At 45.3% G+C, this 15,472-nt stretch overlaps 1 protein-coding gene across 4 annotated transcripts in view; it reads right to left on the reverse strand.

The window, feature by feature from the left end:
* Positions 1-15,472, reverse strand: part of CLPB (ClpB family mitochondrial disaggregase) — a 146,297-nt gene that overhangs the window by 65,870 nt on the left and 64,955 nt on the right. For all 4 annotated transcript variants that reach the window (XM_040489240.1, XM_040489243.1, XM_040489239.1 and 1 more), the window contains one exon: positions 4,704-4,832. In XM_040489240.1, coding sequence (XP_040345174.1) covers positions 4,704-4,832 — 129 coding nt within the window. The remainder of the gene's footprint in view (positions 1-4,703; positions 4,833-15,472) is intronic.

A 15,472-nucleotide genomic window follows, 5' to 3' on the forward strand; every position in this document is an offset into this window, starting at 1 on the left:
GGGACAGAGAGAGACAGAGCATGAACGGGGGAGGGGCAGAGAGAGAGGGAGACACAGAATCGGAAACAGGCTCCAGGCTCCGAGCCATCAGCCCAGAGCCCGACGCGGGGCTCGAACTCCCGGACCGCGAGATCGTGACCTGGCTGAAGTCGGACGCTTAACCGACTGCGCCACCCAGGCGCCCCTGTATTTATTTTTTAACAAGTAAGCACTGAGTATTTTTGAAGTAAGTAATACAAGACCATCTATAAAGTGCCTACTTTGTAGAACCTACACATGCCCTAAGTCTGACAAAACCACAGACAGCAGGTGGCATACTCCCATTTCCAGAAGAGGAAAGACAACCTCAGAGCAGTCAGGAGCTTGCCCAGGACCACACACTATTTGGTGGCAGGGCTGGCATTGACATCCTGACTTCACAGTTCGTGTTCTTTCCTTGCAGCTTTCTTCAACTGGGTTTCTCCTCTGAACCACACATAGGAAATTATCTCAGTAATGATTTTCTCAATTCTCCCATGAATGGTGGTGGATAACTCGTACCATTTCAGCTGCCTGGGAGAGGAGTTATTCCCTGTGTACTGTGGAAGCCTTAGAGCATTAGGGCTCAATTCTCTGGAGGAATCCTAGTTGAGAAAGGCTGCCATGACTGGAGGTATGTCTTAGGAAGATGGATTTGGCCATGGGATCACATCCCTCGGAGGAAACAGCTGCAAAAACCCTTAACTGCCCTAGAAATACTGGGATGAGTCAGCTCTAGGGGCTTGAGGGAGGCGGCTCCCTACCTTCCCCAATTATTCCTCATCCCAGTCATCCTGTCTCTCCCTCCCTGCGTCCCTCCAACCTTTTCTTGTACTTGGCAGTCAAGAGCAGAGGCAGAGCTTTCCTGTTCATAAGCCAACAATACAGGCAGAAGCAGCATGTTTACAGAATGAAAACCACAAAGATTTCCACTTTTGTATGGAGCTCAAGAATCGAGAATTGCTACCTGTGAATTCAGAACTCAGTACCGTCCACACAAAGCTGTCTGGCAAACTCTCATTATCCTTCCTGATAGGACTTAAGCACAACCCCTGCCCCCTCCTCCCAAGCTTTCTGTAACTGACTCCACCTCCCTGCTCACTAAGCAGAGGTAGGTATTTCCTCCTTTTGTTCCTAGAGCCCCTGTCCTCCAGCTCCCAGCCAGACACCCACCCAGCTGTCACTGCCTGTTTCCATATCTATCTCCTCTACCAGTCTGAGAGTCTCTCAGGGTCAGGGTCAATCTGCCTGATCCATCTTAGGATGCCCTGAAGTCCACGGCCTCAGAGATGACAACTAGCTAGCCCACACTGACAATGCAGAGCTGAGATTTAAAACCAGGTCTGTCAGGGGCGCCTGGGTGGCTCGGTCCGTTAAGCGTCCGACTTCAGCTCAGGTCATGATCTCACGGTCCGTGAGTTCGAGCCCTGCGTCGGGCTCTGTGCTGACAGCTCGGAGCCTGGATCCTGTTTCAGATTCTGTGTCTCCCTCTCTCTCTGCCCCTCCCCTGTTCATGCTCTGTCTCTCTCTGTCTCAAAAATAAACAAACGTTAAAAAAAAACAAAAAAAGAAAAAAAAAATAAAACCAGGTCTGTCAGACTCCCAAGTTTGTGTTCTTTTCACTATGCTTCAGGACCTCCTAAAGATGAAGACATAGCCCGTGCTAAGCACCCAGCCCAACCCTGCAAGAGTTCAGAGGTGGTGCAATCAGAATGGACCAGAACATCAGAAGAAGCTTCCTGAGAAAGGGAGACCTTGAAGAGCCCAAGGGTCTAAATGAGAAGAGAGGGAACACAAGGGTGTTTTAAATAAGTTGTGGCAGAGACAGAATTAAGAAGCCTTTAGGCAGGAGCAGAGGTTTAGCATGGGGAGGAAATAAGAAGGATTAGAACTGTCAGAGGAAGAGCCTGACTTCTCTATACAATCATGGTGCACCTTCCACATATCGTGGATTTTACAGACATTATCACTGGTCCTCACCTAACCCCTCTGATACTTCCCAGGTATTATTTGACAGACAAGAAAGCAGGCCTAGAGAGTTAAGTTGACATGTCCAAGGCAATACAGCTAGTAGGTGAGGGAAGTGGGATTCAAACCCAGGTTGGCCTGACTCTGAAGTCTGAGGTGTCCTTCCTCAGACACTTTCCTGAAGTGACCATGCCTCTAAAGGGGTCAGAGAACTTCCCACATTAACAGACTGATGCTGCTGCCTGGACCACCTCCCAGTTCTCATATGGGGACCGCTGGCCAGAGGGCAAGAGCGGCTGCTTACTCTAGCTCTAACCCTCTACAATCTGGGGGCCCCAAATCCCTATGGATGAAGTAATTTCAAAGACAAGGGTTCTGTGTGGATCTCGTGAGCATAGGCTTCCCTGTGCCTATGCCTGCCTTGGATCTCACAGAGAGCCTCCCTCTAAGTTGCTGCAGCAAAGCCGGTGGCAAATACAGGCCCTGCTGCCTTCCCTGAAACCCTTTGGAAGAGGTCACCTAAGGTCAGAAGACTTTGGAAATGTGACTGGCAATAGCCTCTAGGACAAGGGAGCAGGATCTTGCCTCTCGGTTGGCTGGTCACACATACAGGCAGACCAAGAGAGGTCAAAGGGGGAGGGAGGTTAGAAGTTGGCAGGCCTGCAGGCCTTGAGTGACGGCCACTTGTTCAGGTTGGGAAAGGAGAAATAAGTGGGTTAATGGTTTTGGCCCTTGAGGCTGGGAGACTAGGGCAGGGGGTGTAACTAGATGCTGGGTAAAAAGGCAGGTGGGCCAACTGTAAAGTTGGGGGCTAAGGGCATCTGTTCCAAGTCAACAGGCAGGAACCATGCCCCTGGAACGGCTCAAAGGACCAGCCTTGGCCTGGAGGGGTAGGGTGGGGAGTGCTTCATAAAAGGCCCGTGCATCTTCATTTCAAAGGTGTTCGATCTGGAAGACTGGGGAGAGGGTGTCTCTTTAGAGTGAATTCCCTGTCTGTTTGGGGGCTGAGGGGAAGCAGGGAATGTAAACCACTGGACAATGGCTGGGAGTATTGATTGATTTTTAAGGCACAGCAGAGAGAAGCCCCATGGTGAATGCTTCAATTCTTAGCTACAAATGTCTTGTCTGAGATCTTTCCAAAGGACAAAGTGAGTAGCATCTTGCTTGAGACGTTTTCTAAGTCTCTGCTTCTGAGAGCAGTGAATTCTTGCTCTGAAAGCATCAGTCATCCCATCCGCAGACACCCCTGCACTGTCACCACATTCATGAGCAGTCCTATGCTTCACAGTGTTCATGTCCCAGGCCCAGGCACACTCTGCTGCCTAGGCTGGGGGGATGGGCCAGGCCTGGGTTCTAAGCCAGCATGGCTGTGGCTGACAGGAGGTGGCAGGGTTTGGGGATTACTGGAAATCCCTCCAGCCCAGCACATGACAAGGACTAGAATATGATCTGGGAATATTAGGTTGGGGAGGCAAAGGGTCTAGGACTGAAAGAATTTCTTTGAATACTGGATTTTGAAAAAGTGATTAGGTTGCAGAGGACAGTTGGCAGCAATTATAGATAAGAAAATAACAGTGTATTTTAAAAAAGATATTTCAACCAGTCAGAGAAGAACTAAAATGGAATGGACTCCTGGGGAAGAAGTAGGGTTCCCTCAGTCTCTGCCAGGATCCAAGAAAATGCCACCCTGTGAGCTCTTGGAGATTCCTGCCAGGAGGAGAGGGAGCAGGCAATCAGGGTGACCTAGAGGACTTCTGAGGCCCCTTCCTGAGCCCAGGCTCTATGAAGAATGACCACTGAGAAGAATCTTGGCCCAAGAGAGGGTCCCTAGGCTCTCAAGAAGTGGCAACAAGGGCATACACAGGCAGTCATGTGCCACACTCACTCAGAGGCCTGGGCATGTCACATCCTGGCAAGATGCTTCTTTCCCTATCCCAAGAAGAGGCCAGAGTGGGATAGGGGGAAGTGGGAGGGAAAGTGACAGCTTGGGAAGTATTTGGCAGGGTGGCAGGTAACTCTGTACCAGACCTAGACAGAATGAGTCCAGCCTGTCTGGGGATGGCATATACTGCCTTTCCAATTAAACCAATGCTCTCCAAAGGGAGGGCATTCAGTCCTGAACAAAGATTTATTGAGTTCTTACTTTACGCTACGTACTGTACTAGGTGCTAGGGACTAATTAGTCATGGTTCCTGCCTTTAGGAAGTTCAGAGTCAAGTTAGGGAGAAGGCTACTGAACACATTAAACTAATTCCAGATTGTGACAAGAGTAATTACAGGAAAGAACAGGGTGCCATGACCCAGAGTAATGGAAAGGGCCTAGTTTAGACTGAGGTGGGGGGATGGGATCAAGAAGGATATCTTTGAGACCTGTACTGGTAGGGATTTGAAGGCCTCCTGTCTTGTTCCACTAGCCCTGCTCTGGAGGTCACAGAGGAGAAGAGAGGACACTTACGGGGAGAGTCACAATCAAAACTCAGAGTGTGTGCAGACAAGGAGATGCTGTGGAATACGACACACACATAGGAAAAGAACATGTTCCAGGCACAGAAGGGCAAATCACACATGCCCAGAGCCACTCTCATGAAGTGCAGCCATCCTTGAGGCATTTCCAGCTCTGGAAGAGTAACAGAGCTCTGGGGAAGCATTTCCAGAGCAGAGAGGTTGCCAGGTACTCTTTCCCTGCTAACCCCCACCCCCATCACCCACACGCTCACCTCCATCAAGCAGCTCCTTGACTGTGCGGTAGTCATCCGCAAGGACGGCGTAGTGCAGGGCTGTGCAGCCCTTGAAGCTGGCACGGTTGTTCAGCCGGTTGTTGAAGTCATCCTCTCGGGTGACCAGGACTGGAGGGACAGCAACACAAACCCTTCCATTAGCAACAAATGCCATGAGCCACCAATCTCACCTTTTTCTTGGTTCTTTATTTTCCTCCCTCACTCATGTACCTGCTTACTAAACACACGATGTACCTACTAAGTGCTGGGCCATCTGTGCAGGGCAAGAGGTGGTAAAGCAAAACCAGTTAATTCCACAAATGTTTACTGACATTTATTATGTGTTAGGATTCATTTGGGTGCACAGAAAAGAGTCAGATATGATCCCTGACTCAATCCAATGAAGGAGGCAGACAACAAACAGATATTTACAGTGCTATCGGAGATAAATGCTATGTTAGAGGTATAACAGGATGATATAGAAAGCAGAGGGGAGCTTAGCTCACTTTACGCATGAAGAGAGTATCCCAAAAAATGAGAGTCTTGAAGGGTGAAGAGAAACTATCCAGGTGAATAAAGAAGGTTGGGGTAGGCTAACGGAGGAGTCAGGTGGGAGAAAGAGACTGTTCTGCTAATAACAGCCATACATCTCTCTAATCTGAAGATTTTTACAATCTAGTGAGTATTTAACAGTATTTTGGAAAGAACTTTTTAAAAAAGCCATTAAAAATTTGAAACCACAGAAAAATACAAAGTAGAAAAGGCATCAACAGTTCAGCAACTCAAGAAACTACATTTAATATTTTGGTATATATATATATATATATGTGTGTGTGTGTGTGTGTGTGTGTGTGTGTGTGTGTGTTTATGTGTGTGTGTATGTGTGTGTGTGTGTGTGTGTGTCTTACATATAAATCGTACAAAGCACATGTATATGTATCTCTCTATATATGTACATGCATATAGGTCCTATAATATTAGAGCTTACTATATTGCAGTTTTGTTATCTTTTTTTTTTTCACTTTTTATGATGTACTATGAACATTTTTTTTAAGGTAAGAAGGATAAGTATTTTGTGTGGTCAAAGAGCCAAAAACCCTTGGTTCGGTCCAGTGCTAATATTCATGACTCTAATTTGATATGAAAGAATCTAAAACCAGTTCCATCACTTCTGCAGGACCCTCTGGGCTGGGTGACCAGAGATGTCCCAGTGTACCCTGGATGGGTCTGGTTTACGCCTACTGTCCTGGAGAGTCCCAGTTTGGACAATAAATTGTAAGGTTATCCCATCTCTGGGGCCCCACCTTGGGAAATGAGACCACCTAGAACAGTAAGTATCCTGCATAGAGGATAGGGTTTCTTTTTTGCCTCATGAAGAAATTATTGGAGCTACTGTCTATGTTCCCACCTGAGTTGAGTTTGTTGGGGGCAGAATTTGGGTCTACCTACCTGTACACCCTCTTCCCTAGCCCATAGGGCTTGCAAAGGTAGGCTCCTCTTAACTCTCATTGGATAAAGGGTATAATTTAGTCAACAGGTAACCTTGCCTAGGTAGTTAAAAGCACCATACCATTTCTAAATCATTCTTTTCCAAGTGGTCATGGAATGGAGTCTATGCAATTCCCCTCTTGTGAAACTAGACTTCCTATTTAAAAGTCCCCCAAACCAGAAGACTGTCACATCTCTTCCTAATACTAGTAGACTTCATTTACTGACCTTCTACTCTTGCCTGGAATGGTCACTTCACACAATCTATTTAATTCTTCTAACTAACTTCTGTAGTAGGTATTATAATTTCCACTTTACAGATGAGGAAACTGAGGTAGAGAGGTCACATAGTCAATGAGTGGTTGAGTGAGGATTAAAACCCAGGTCTAATCCAAGTCCTCTTTCTTCTATTTTATTTTTTTAAGAGACAGAGAGAGCGAGCGAGAGCAAGTGCACACAAATGGGGGAGGAGCAGAAAGAGAATCCCAAGTAGGCTCCACGCTGTCAGTGCAGAGCCCGACGTGGGGCTTGAACTCATGAACTGAGAGATCACAACGTAAGCCGAAGTCAGAGGCTTAACTGACTGAGCCACCAGCACCCCCAAGTCCTCTTTCTTTACATCATATCATGTTGCCACTTAATTTTGCAAATAAGGGAATCAGAGCCCAGAGCCCAGACATTTTGGTCTTAGCCTTGGTTCCCACTCCCTCTACTTTCTCTGCTCAAATGAAGGTACAAGCACATTCTCCTTGGAACTTGCCTTAATAAAGATCGGTCTGAGGTTTGTAGCTAGCACCAGGATAAGCGAGCTTAGGTAGAAGCATTTCAAGTGTTTGGCTAGAATGAAGTTGGTGGAGTGTATAGTTGAAGAACAGACAGACTTTCTTGTAGTCTAGTCAATTAATGATAGATCAGTTCTTCTGCACCACACAGAGGCTCTCCAGACTGATGACCTCTCCTAACCCCTGAGTGTTATCTGACCTTTCCTGGAGCAAGAAGAACAGGAAGAAGGCCTCTGAATAGCTAACATACAAGTCCCACGTGCATCTGCATTTTCCCCATAGGTCGCCTTTAGGACCTAACTCAGAAATGACTAACTCTTAGTCACAAATAGTCTTATCAAATCATAGTAAGTGATCTTGTTTCCAGCCCACTGCAGATTAGGAGAAACAAACAAGAAGCCTGGGGAGGAGGCTTCAGAATCCAGCAGACTGATTAAAATCAAGGGCTGCCCAGGCAGGAAGGGAAAAGAACAGCACAATAAAAAGCTGAAAGAGGAAGTCACAGAATACAGCACCTCAAAAGCCCCTAAGGGTATCACTGAACTGCCACACAGGACATTAGCTGTTGAATATAATGATGAACCTAAGGAAAAGGGATAGTTGGCTCAAAAAAGCAGGAAGGATATAATCCATTTTACAAAGAAAACACATCACTTATTCAACAAACAACATTTACTGAGCATCAACGCGTAGTAGTAGCTTCGGGAGACACTAATGAATAAGACATGATTCTTGACTTTAAGAAATTAACAGTCTGATGCAAGAATCAGGAACAGACAAATTATAACACTGTTTTGTGAGGACAATGACAGAGGTATACACTGGATGTTTGCCATAAAAAGCAGATGAACTCAAGGAACACAGTTGGGGCTATTCGGTTCAGGGACAAATGTCAGCAGAGTACCAGCATCATAGTCTAGCTAATAAGGAATGTCTGTGAGGAGGACCCCTGCTCATCTCTGAGGTCTCATCTCTCACCATGCCCTTCCTAATGAGCTTTCTTGCCTCTGAACTTTTACAAATACTATTCCACTGCCTGGAACACTTTTCCCTCTCCATGCCTTCAGCTGACTAACTCCAATTCATTTTAGGCCTCTGATTAGAAGTCACTTCCTCCAGTATTACTCTTCCTAAATTTGAGGCAGTTATTCCTCCTAAGGGCTTCCTTGGCACCTTAAGCATCTCCCAATTACAGTATTTATCATATTCTGTTGTAACCATCTGTGTACTTGACTATGTTCCCTACTAGACCAAATGCTCACTGAGGACAGGAAGTGTGACTGTCTTGAGAGCTGTATCCCCAGTGTCCAGTTTGGTGTCTGGACATAGATACACACTTCACAAATACTTGATGAATTAGTGAATAAATGCGTAACACATAAATAAGGTCCTAATATTACCTTGTTTTAGAGTGTGGCTGTTAAATAAGTGAGCTCAGGAGCCGGACCCTGGTATTTGGATCCCAGTTCTGAACTTACTGACTGTGTATCTTGGTTAACTTACCTAACCTCTCTGTGCCAAGTTTATCTGTAAATGGAAATAGCAGTACCCTCTCATGGGATGTTTTAAGGATTAAACAAGACACTATGAGCAAAGGGGCTTGGAACAGTGCCTGGCATATAGTACCTCTCAGTAAATGTCAGCTATTATCCTTCCTGTCTGGTCTTGTGCTTCCAAAGTTCATTCTGTCTGTGAAAAGTGGTCCCATTTGGGGAATCCTGCATACACTCTTCCCTTCTGAAAGGCGCACTGCTGACTAAGAACCAGCTGTTTAATTTGGTGTTAGTCAGCAGTACCCTGTTTGACAGCTCTTTCTCCCTTGTCCTTGTTAAAATCCTGTAGCACTAGCGTTCCACAGAATACTCTTTGGAAGTGAGTAGTGTACTACAATCTCTAGAGCATTTTCCTTTCCTTATTTATTTCAGAATAAGCCTGTGAGGTGTAAGTTTATTTTCTCATCTCACAGATGAGAACACTGAAGTTGAGAAGGGTGCTACAATCAGTTAGGACCCAGTGCAGGTCAGCTAGGCCCATTCTGTGCTCTTGCAGGAAGCTCTTTTCCTGACATCACCCAATTTGAGAAGCCTCTCCCAGAAGATCTTGCTGAAGCCCCCAGATCATATGATGTCATACTATTCTCTATCCAAAACAAGTAGCTAAAGGTGGAAAGGAGGTGTGGGGAGAGGTGCGGCACGTGCCCTCACATATTTACCCACTCATTGAGGAAGAGTAAATAAATCCACGAAAGCTAAAGTGACTTATTCAAGACTGGCTCACCAGCTGCCCACCAAGGTGGTCTTTCGAGGCCCCTGTCTGAGCCAATCCTCAGCCAGCAAACTGACTCCTTTCTAAAAGAAGACATTTCCCGGCCTCTACCAGCCCAGGGAGAGATGAGCTCAGGCTCCTGCTTCTCCTCTAAGTCAGCCATTCCCGTCTCTTCACCCCTCTGACCACAGGGAGAATGATAACGCATCCCACTGTCATCCTTCTGCTCCCACCTCTGTCTTTTGATGTTGCAAAGTCTATACCTGGGTGGTGTGGCCAGTATGTGCCTGATGTGCACTCTGCAGGATTCCCTGGACTCAGCAGTGTCAAGGAGTCAGCAGAGGTGAAAGTAGTACCTGAAGCCCTTCATGTAGCCCTGGCCACTTGCCAGCACTGCTGAAATTACAAAAAAAAGCCACCGTCTCCCACAGTGAGAAAGTGATTTAAGGTAATGGGGTCATACAGTCCTGACTTTAAGCTCTGCCACTACTAAGTTCTTCTATCTGTAAAATGGGTATGATAAGAAATCATTTGAGGAACACTATGTGTTTAAATATTATGACAATCAAATCTGGTAACAGGGTTTTTTTTTTTTTAAGACATCATCACCACAAATATTTACTAATGTTGCTCTCCCTTGGGTTAAGCACTGGGACATAGACATGAATCAGACATGGCACTTGTCCTCATTTGCAAAGTCTACGGGGGGAGACTTTGAAAAGAGGTATATGAGGCAAGATGGGTGGTCTCTGGTTAACAAAAGCTTTATTACCACTGCCTTGTACAGGGGAAAGGCAACCCTAGAAACGAGTGCCTCTCCCTCAGGCTCAGCCAGCCTCTACCTGCCACTCCAGAACTTGTGCCATCTAATGTCATGGAGTGTCTAGCGGTGCCTTTGCTTTTAAAGATGTGGGCATGTCTCCACGAGAGTAAATGTCTGTGACTAATCTGACAAATGCGAGAACAACCCCGTACATTTGTGCAGTATTTTATAGTTTCGAGAGTACTTCAATGTGACTGTTTCCTCATTCCATGACAACTTAGGACAGATGCCATCGCTCTACTCAACAGATTAGAAGACAGAGGTAAAGAAGCTGGGTGGCCTGCCCAACGCACACTGCCAATTGGTGGTGGACCAGAACAAGATCTGGAGCCTGCCTGGCCCTATCCTTCATACTTCTCAATGCCCAGCTTCTGTCAGTGCCTGCAGGCTCAAGCCTCACATAAACCAGGGTTGCTCAACCTGGTTTGAAGCTCAGGATGTAGGTTAAATTTTTATCAGAGTCTCGGGGAAGAAGCCTTGGGCTCTTAGCTTCCCCCCGCTCAAGATATTCTATATCAGGGCACCTGGGTGGCTCGGTCGGTTGAGCATCTAACTTTGGCTCAGGTCATGATCTCACGGTCTGTGCATTCGAGGCCCACATCGGGCTCTGTGCTGACAGCTTGGAGCCTGAAGCCTGCTTCAGATTCTGTGTCTCCATCTCCCTGACCTTCCCCTGTTCAAGTGCTGTCTCTCTCTCTCTCAAAAATAAACATTAAAAAAAAAAAAAAAAGATATTGTGCATCTATTACCTCTTTAAATCCTCGCTATAACCTGAGAGACAGCACCTTGCCAGCATGGGCAGGCCGACCTTTCAACCCGTGTGGACACTGTCAGCTCTGCTTCTTGTGTTTGTCTTCAGGCAGGGGATGGGGCAGGAGAGAGACCTCCTGTGCGGGGTCACCACGAGACTATCCCTGGGAAGGGCAAGGCCCTTCATTTTCTTCCACAGCCTGGAAAACCCTCCTTCCTCTCCAAATCCTACTTGTTCTTTAAAGCCCTGTTCAAGCTTCCTCTTCCAGGAAGTCCTTTCTTCCCAGCTCTGCTCTGGATGCCTGTCATGTTGATTAGGCATACCCATCTGACCAGTTAATCATTTATTGCCTAACAATACCCCTTGTAATACTTTCTTGTGTTAAAATTTCCCTCTGACCCCCAGTTAGATCATGGATAACAGTAACTAGTTCATAACATTTTCTGTATATATTTCATACAGCATCACCTCAGTATTTTATACATCTATAGCACTCAACATGAGAACCTTCAACCATCTGCCTGCCCATGAGCACACCAACACTGAGCTCCTCAAAAGAGTAAGTGCTATGAGAGTCATACATGCACAGGGTCTAATGGCAGCAAAGACGGGGCACAGGTCATGTGGCTTGGGGAGGAATCTCCCAGAAGAACGGTCTTGAGGATGAAGAGGATCTTGCCAGATGGAGAGAGGAAGAAGGGCATTCTAGGAAAGAAAGTATGTGCAAAGGCCAGGGCATGAAGTCTGCACTACCTGGCCCCTGGAGAAACTGAGTCTTTCAGTAAGCCTAGAATGCTGCGGGCAGAGATGAGGTTGCCCAGGGAGGCAGAGACCTGACTCAGAGTATTTGGATTCTACCTTGAAAACTATGGGCATGCAATGCAATGATTTTTCTTAGGGGATTAAGCAGCATGGAGAACAGCAAGAACAAAAAAGATCAAGAGACAAGAGAACTGGATTCAAAAATGACTTTCACTAACTGAAGATGCATTTCAATCCCTCTGTGCCCCCAGATTCCCTATTTTCATTTTTTTTAAGTTTATTTATTTTTAGAGACAGAGAGTATGAATGTGAGCAGGGGAGGGGCAGAGAGCGAGGGACAGAGAGAATCCCAAGCAGGCTCCACACTATCAGCACAAAGCCCAACATGGGGCTCGATCTCACGAACCACGAAATCATGACCTGAGCCAAAATCAAGTGTCGTTATGCTTAACCAACTGAACCACCCAGGCACCCCCAGATTCCCTATTTTTAAAGTTGAAGAGTTTTTCTACACCAGTGGTTCTTAAACTTTAGTGGGAACAAAACCACCAGGGTAACTTGTAAAAAAAAATGTTGATTCCTGGGGCACCTGGATGGCTCAGTCGGTTAAGCATGTGACTTTGGTTCAGGTCATGATCTCTCAGTTCATGGGTTCGAGCCTCGAGTCGGGTTCTGTGCTGACAGTTCAGAGCCGGGAGCCTGCTTCAGATTCTGTGTCTCCTCTCTCTGCCCTTCCCCGGCTCATGTTCTTTCTCTGTCTGTCTTTAAAAAATAAATAAACGTTAAAAACAAATTTTTTTTTAAATGTTGATTCTTAGGCCCCCATCTCAGCAATTTTTAGTAGGCAGGGCCTGGGAATGTACAGTTTAAAAAAGCCCTTTGTGTTGCTCCTCAGAGAAAACTCTAAGAAGCATCAAACGAGATGGTCTCTGAGGGTCCCTCCCACTCTAATGTTCTTGTGACAAACACAAGAAAGATACAAGGCTAGTCAAACCCATCCCACCTCCACCTGCTTCGTCCTGCTCCAGAGAAGCTAAGGATGTCTGGGCATCAGAGCACTCTTCCCAAGCCCTATGTTTAGAAACTTAGAGCAAAGCCCCCAGGACACCAAGCCTTGGGATGAGACCTCCAATATCTCACTTATACCTCCTTCTGCCTGCCTCCAGAATCCCAGTTGGAATTGGTCCTTTTACACCATATACTCTAGTCATCTCCTCATTCATCCACCAAACATTTATTAAGTACTTTCCATGGACTGGGCCATGGCCTGCAGAGCTTGTAAATGCTGCCAATAACACTGAAAGAAATCCATCTTTTATAAAATATCTCTGGCAGGAAAGAGTTCAGAATTTTGAGTTCAAGAGAACCAAATTCTGATCCTAGTGACTCTGGAAAATTACTTTGTCCCTCTGGACCTCAAATTCATCATTGGTAAAATGGGAACATAAATATCTATGAACTGGGTTGCTGTGAAAATCAGAGATGATGTGGTATAGTAAGGGGCACAGGAAATGGCCATTTTCCTAGTCCTGGAGCTGTTAATATATCCATATTCCTCTGACTTTCAGAGGCTTTTCCTACCTAGTCCTAGTTAATGTCTCAACTCCTCCCTTCCTGCTGGCAAGACTCCCCATAAGAGGACCCTGGTGATCCTACCATGAATCCTTAGCAGGCAGTACTGTGCAGAGGTCAATAGTGACTGAGGAGACTGGGGAGCAAAACTCACTGTATAACTTTGATCAAAATACTTAACATCTCTCAGAATCTGTCTCCTCATCTGTAAAACAATATCACCACCTACCTTGCAAGATTCAATGGCAAGCCCAATTAAAACACAGATGAAGGATCTGAGTGGATATATATACAAATGGCCATGAGGCACATGAAAAGATGATCAACATCATTAGCCATCAAGGAAATGCAAATCAAAACCACAAGATACAACTTCACATCCATCAGGATGGCCAAAGTAAAAAAGACAGGCAGTAACAAGAGCTGCTGAGGATGCAGAAAAACTGGACCCTTCACACCCAGCTGGTGGGAATGTAAGATGGTGCAGCCTCTTTGGAAAACAGTCTAGCAGTTCTGCAAAAGGTTAAACAGAGAGTTATCCTAAGACCAAGCAATTCTACTGCTAGGTATAAAGCCAAGAAAACCGAAAACATTATGTTCACACAAAAACGTGTACACAAATATTCACAGTAGTATTATTCATAGTAGCCAAAAGGAGAAACAACCCAAATGTCCCTCAACTGATAAATGGAGAAATGAAATGTGGTCCATTCATTAACGGACCATTCAGCTATGGAAAAGGAATGCAGCACTGACACATGCCACAACACGGATGAACCTTGAAAACATGCTAAGTGAAAGAAGTCAGTCCAAAAGATCACATATTGTATGACTCCATGTATATGAAATGTCCAGAATATGCAAAGCTACAGAAACAAAGTAGATTAGTGGCTGTCTAAAGTTAGGAGGAGTTGAGAGGAAATGGAGACTGGAATTTCTTTTTATGGAGTGATGGAAATGTTCCAAAACTTGACTGCGGTGATGAATGCACAACTCTTGTGCATATATTATAAGCCACTAACTTACACACTGACTTTATATATTTATATATGTATGTATTTTAGAAAGAGAGCATGTTGGGGCACCTGGGTGGCTCAGTCGGTTAAGCATCTGCCTTTGGCTCAGGTCATGATCTCACGGTTTGTGGGTTTGAGCCCTGGGCTCTGTGCTGACAGCTTGGGAGCCTGGAGCCTGCTTTGGATTCTCAGTCTCCTCTCTCTGCCCCTCCCCCACTAGTATTCTGTCTCTGCCTCTCAAAAATAAATAAATGTAAAACTTAAAAAAAAAAAAAGACAGCATGTGTACAAGTGGGGGGGAGTGGGTATGAAGGAGAAGGGGAAAAAAAGATAGAGGGAGAGAGAGGGACAGAGAGAGACAGAGAAAGAGAGAGAGAGAGAGAGAGAGAGAGAGAGAGAGAGGGAATCTCAAGCAGGCTCTACACCCAGTGCAAAGCCTGACGTGGGGCTTGATCCCATGACCCTGGGATCATGACCTGAGCCAAAATCAAGAGTTCCAACGCTCAATCCAATAAGTCACCCAGGCATCCCTGACTTACACATTTTAAATGACCGAACTGTACAGTATCTGAATTAAATCTCAACAAAGCTGTTATATTTTTAAAAAGTGTATGTAAGGAGGTGAGCACACTGCCTGACATACAGTAGTCAATAATGTCAATACATTTATTATTGTGCCCTTTCCTCTTCCTGATGCCACTCCAACTCTGACGAGAATCACCTCTCAGATTAACACTGTACAATGTGTCAGGCTCATTGCAAGAGCCCATTTCATACTCAGTAGAGGGTCACAGGTGAGTCCTGATGCCTAATACCCTAGGACTTAGAGTCTTTCTCCAATACTCAAATAAATATATAACTCTTGGTGAAGTAAGAAAAAAAATGGCCTCCATTTATTGAGCACTTACTATATGCCAGGTATTGTGCTAGGAACTTTACAACTATTTTCCTCCCAAGAATCATTAGGCTGTTGTTATTATTATTCCTAGTTAATTAATGAAGAAACCATGACTTACAGGGTTGTATAAATTGTTTCAGGTCACAATGATATTTAATAATTGAGCTGCTCTGTTTAACTCCAAGGCTTGTACTCTTTTCTCTATGTGATTACATGACATCATTATTCCTTTTATCTATATGTTACTCATCCTTTATGATTTAAGCAGGCTGATCTTCACCGATCTCCTTTCCCTCTGTGCATCTGAGTAATGTCTAGTCTGTATCAAATTAGTTACCATTCTCTTTTTAGTCTTAAATGTTCTCAGTTGCCTCTTATGTATATTTTTGAACATGGCAGGTGCTCAATAAAT

The sequence above is a fragment of the Herpailurus yagouaroundi genome, unplaced genomic scaffold (genome assembly GCF_014898765.1).
Source record: "Herpailurus yagouaroundi ecotype Mexico unplaced genomic scaffold, PumYag 180, whole genome shotgun sequence".
Taxonomy (NCBI): Eukaryota; Metazoa; Chordata; class Mammalia; order Carnivora; family Felidae; genus Herpailurus; species Herpailurus yagouaroundi.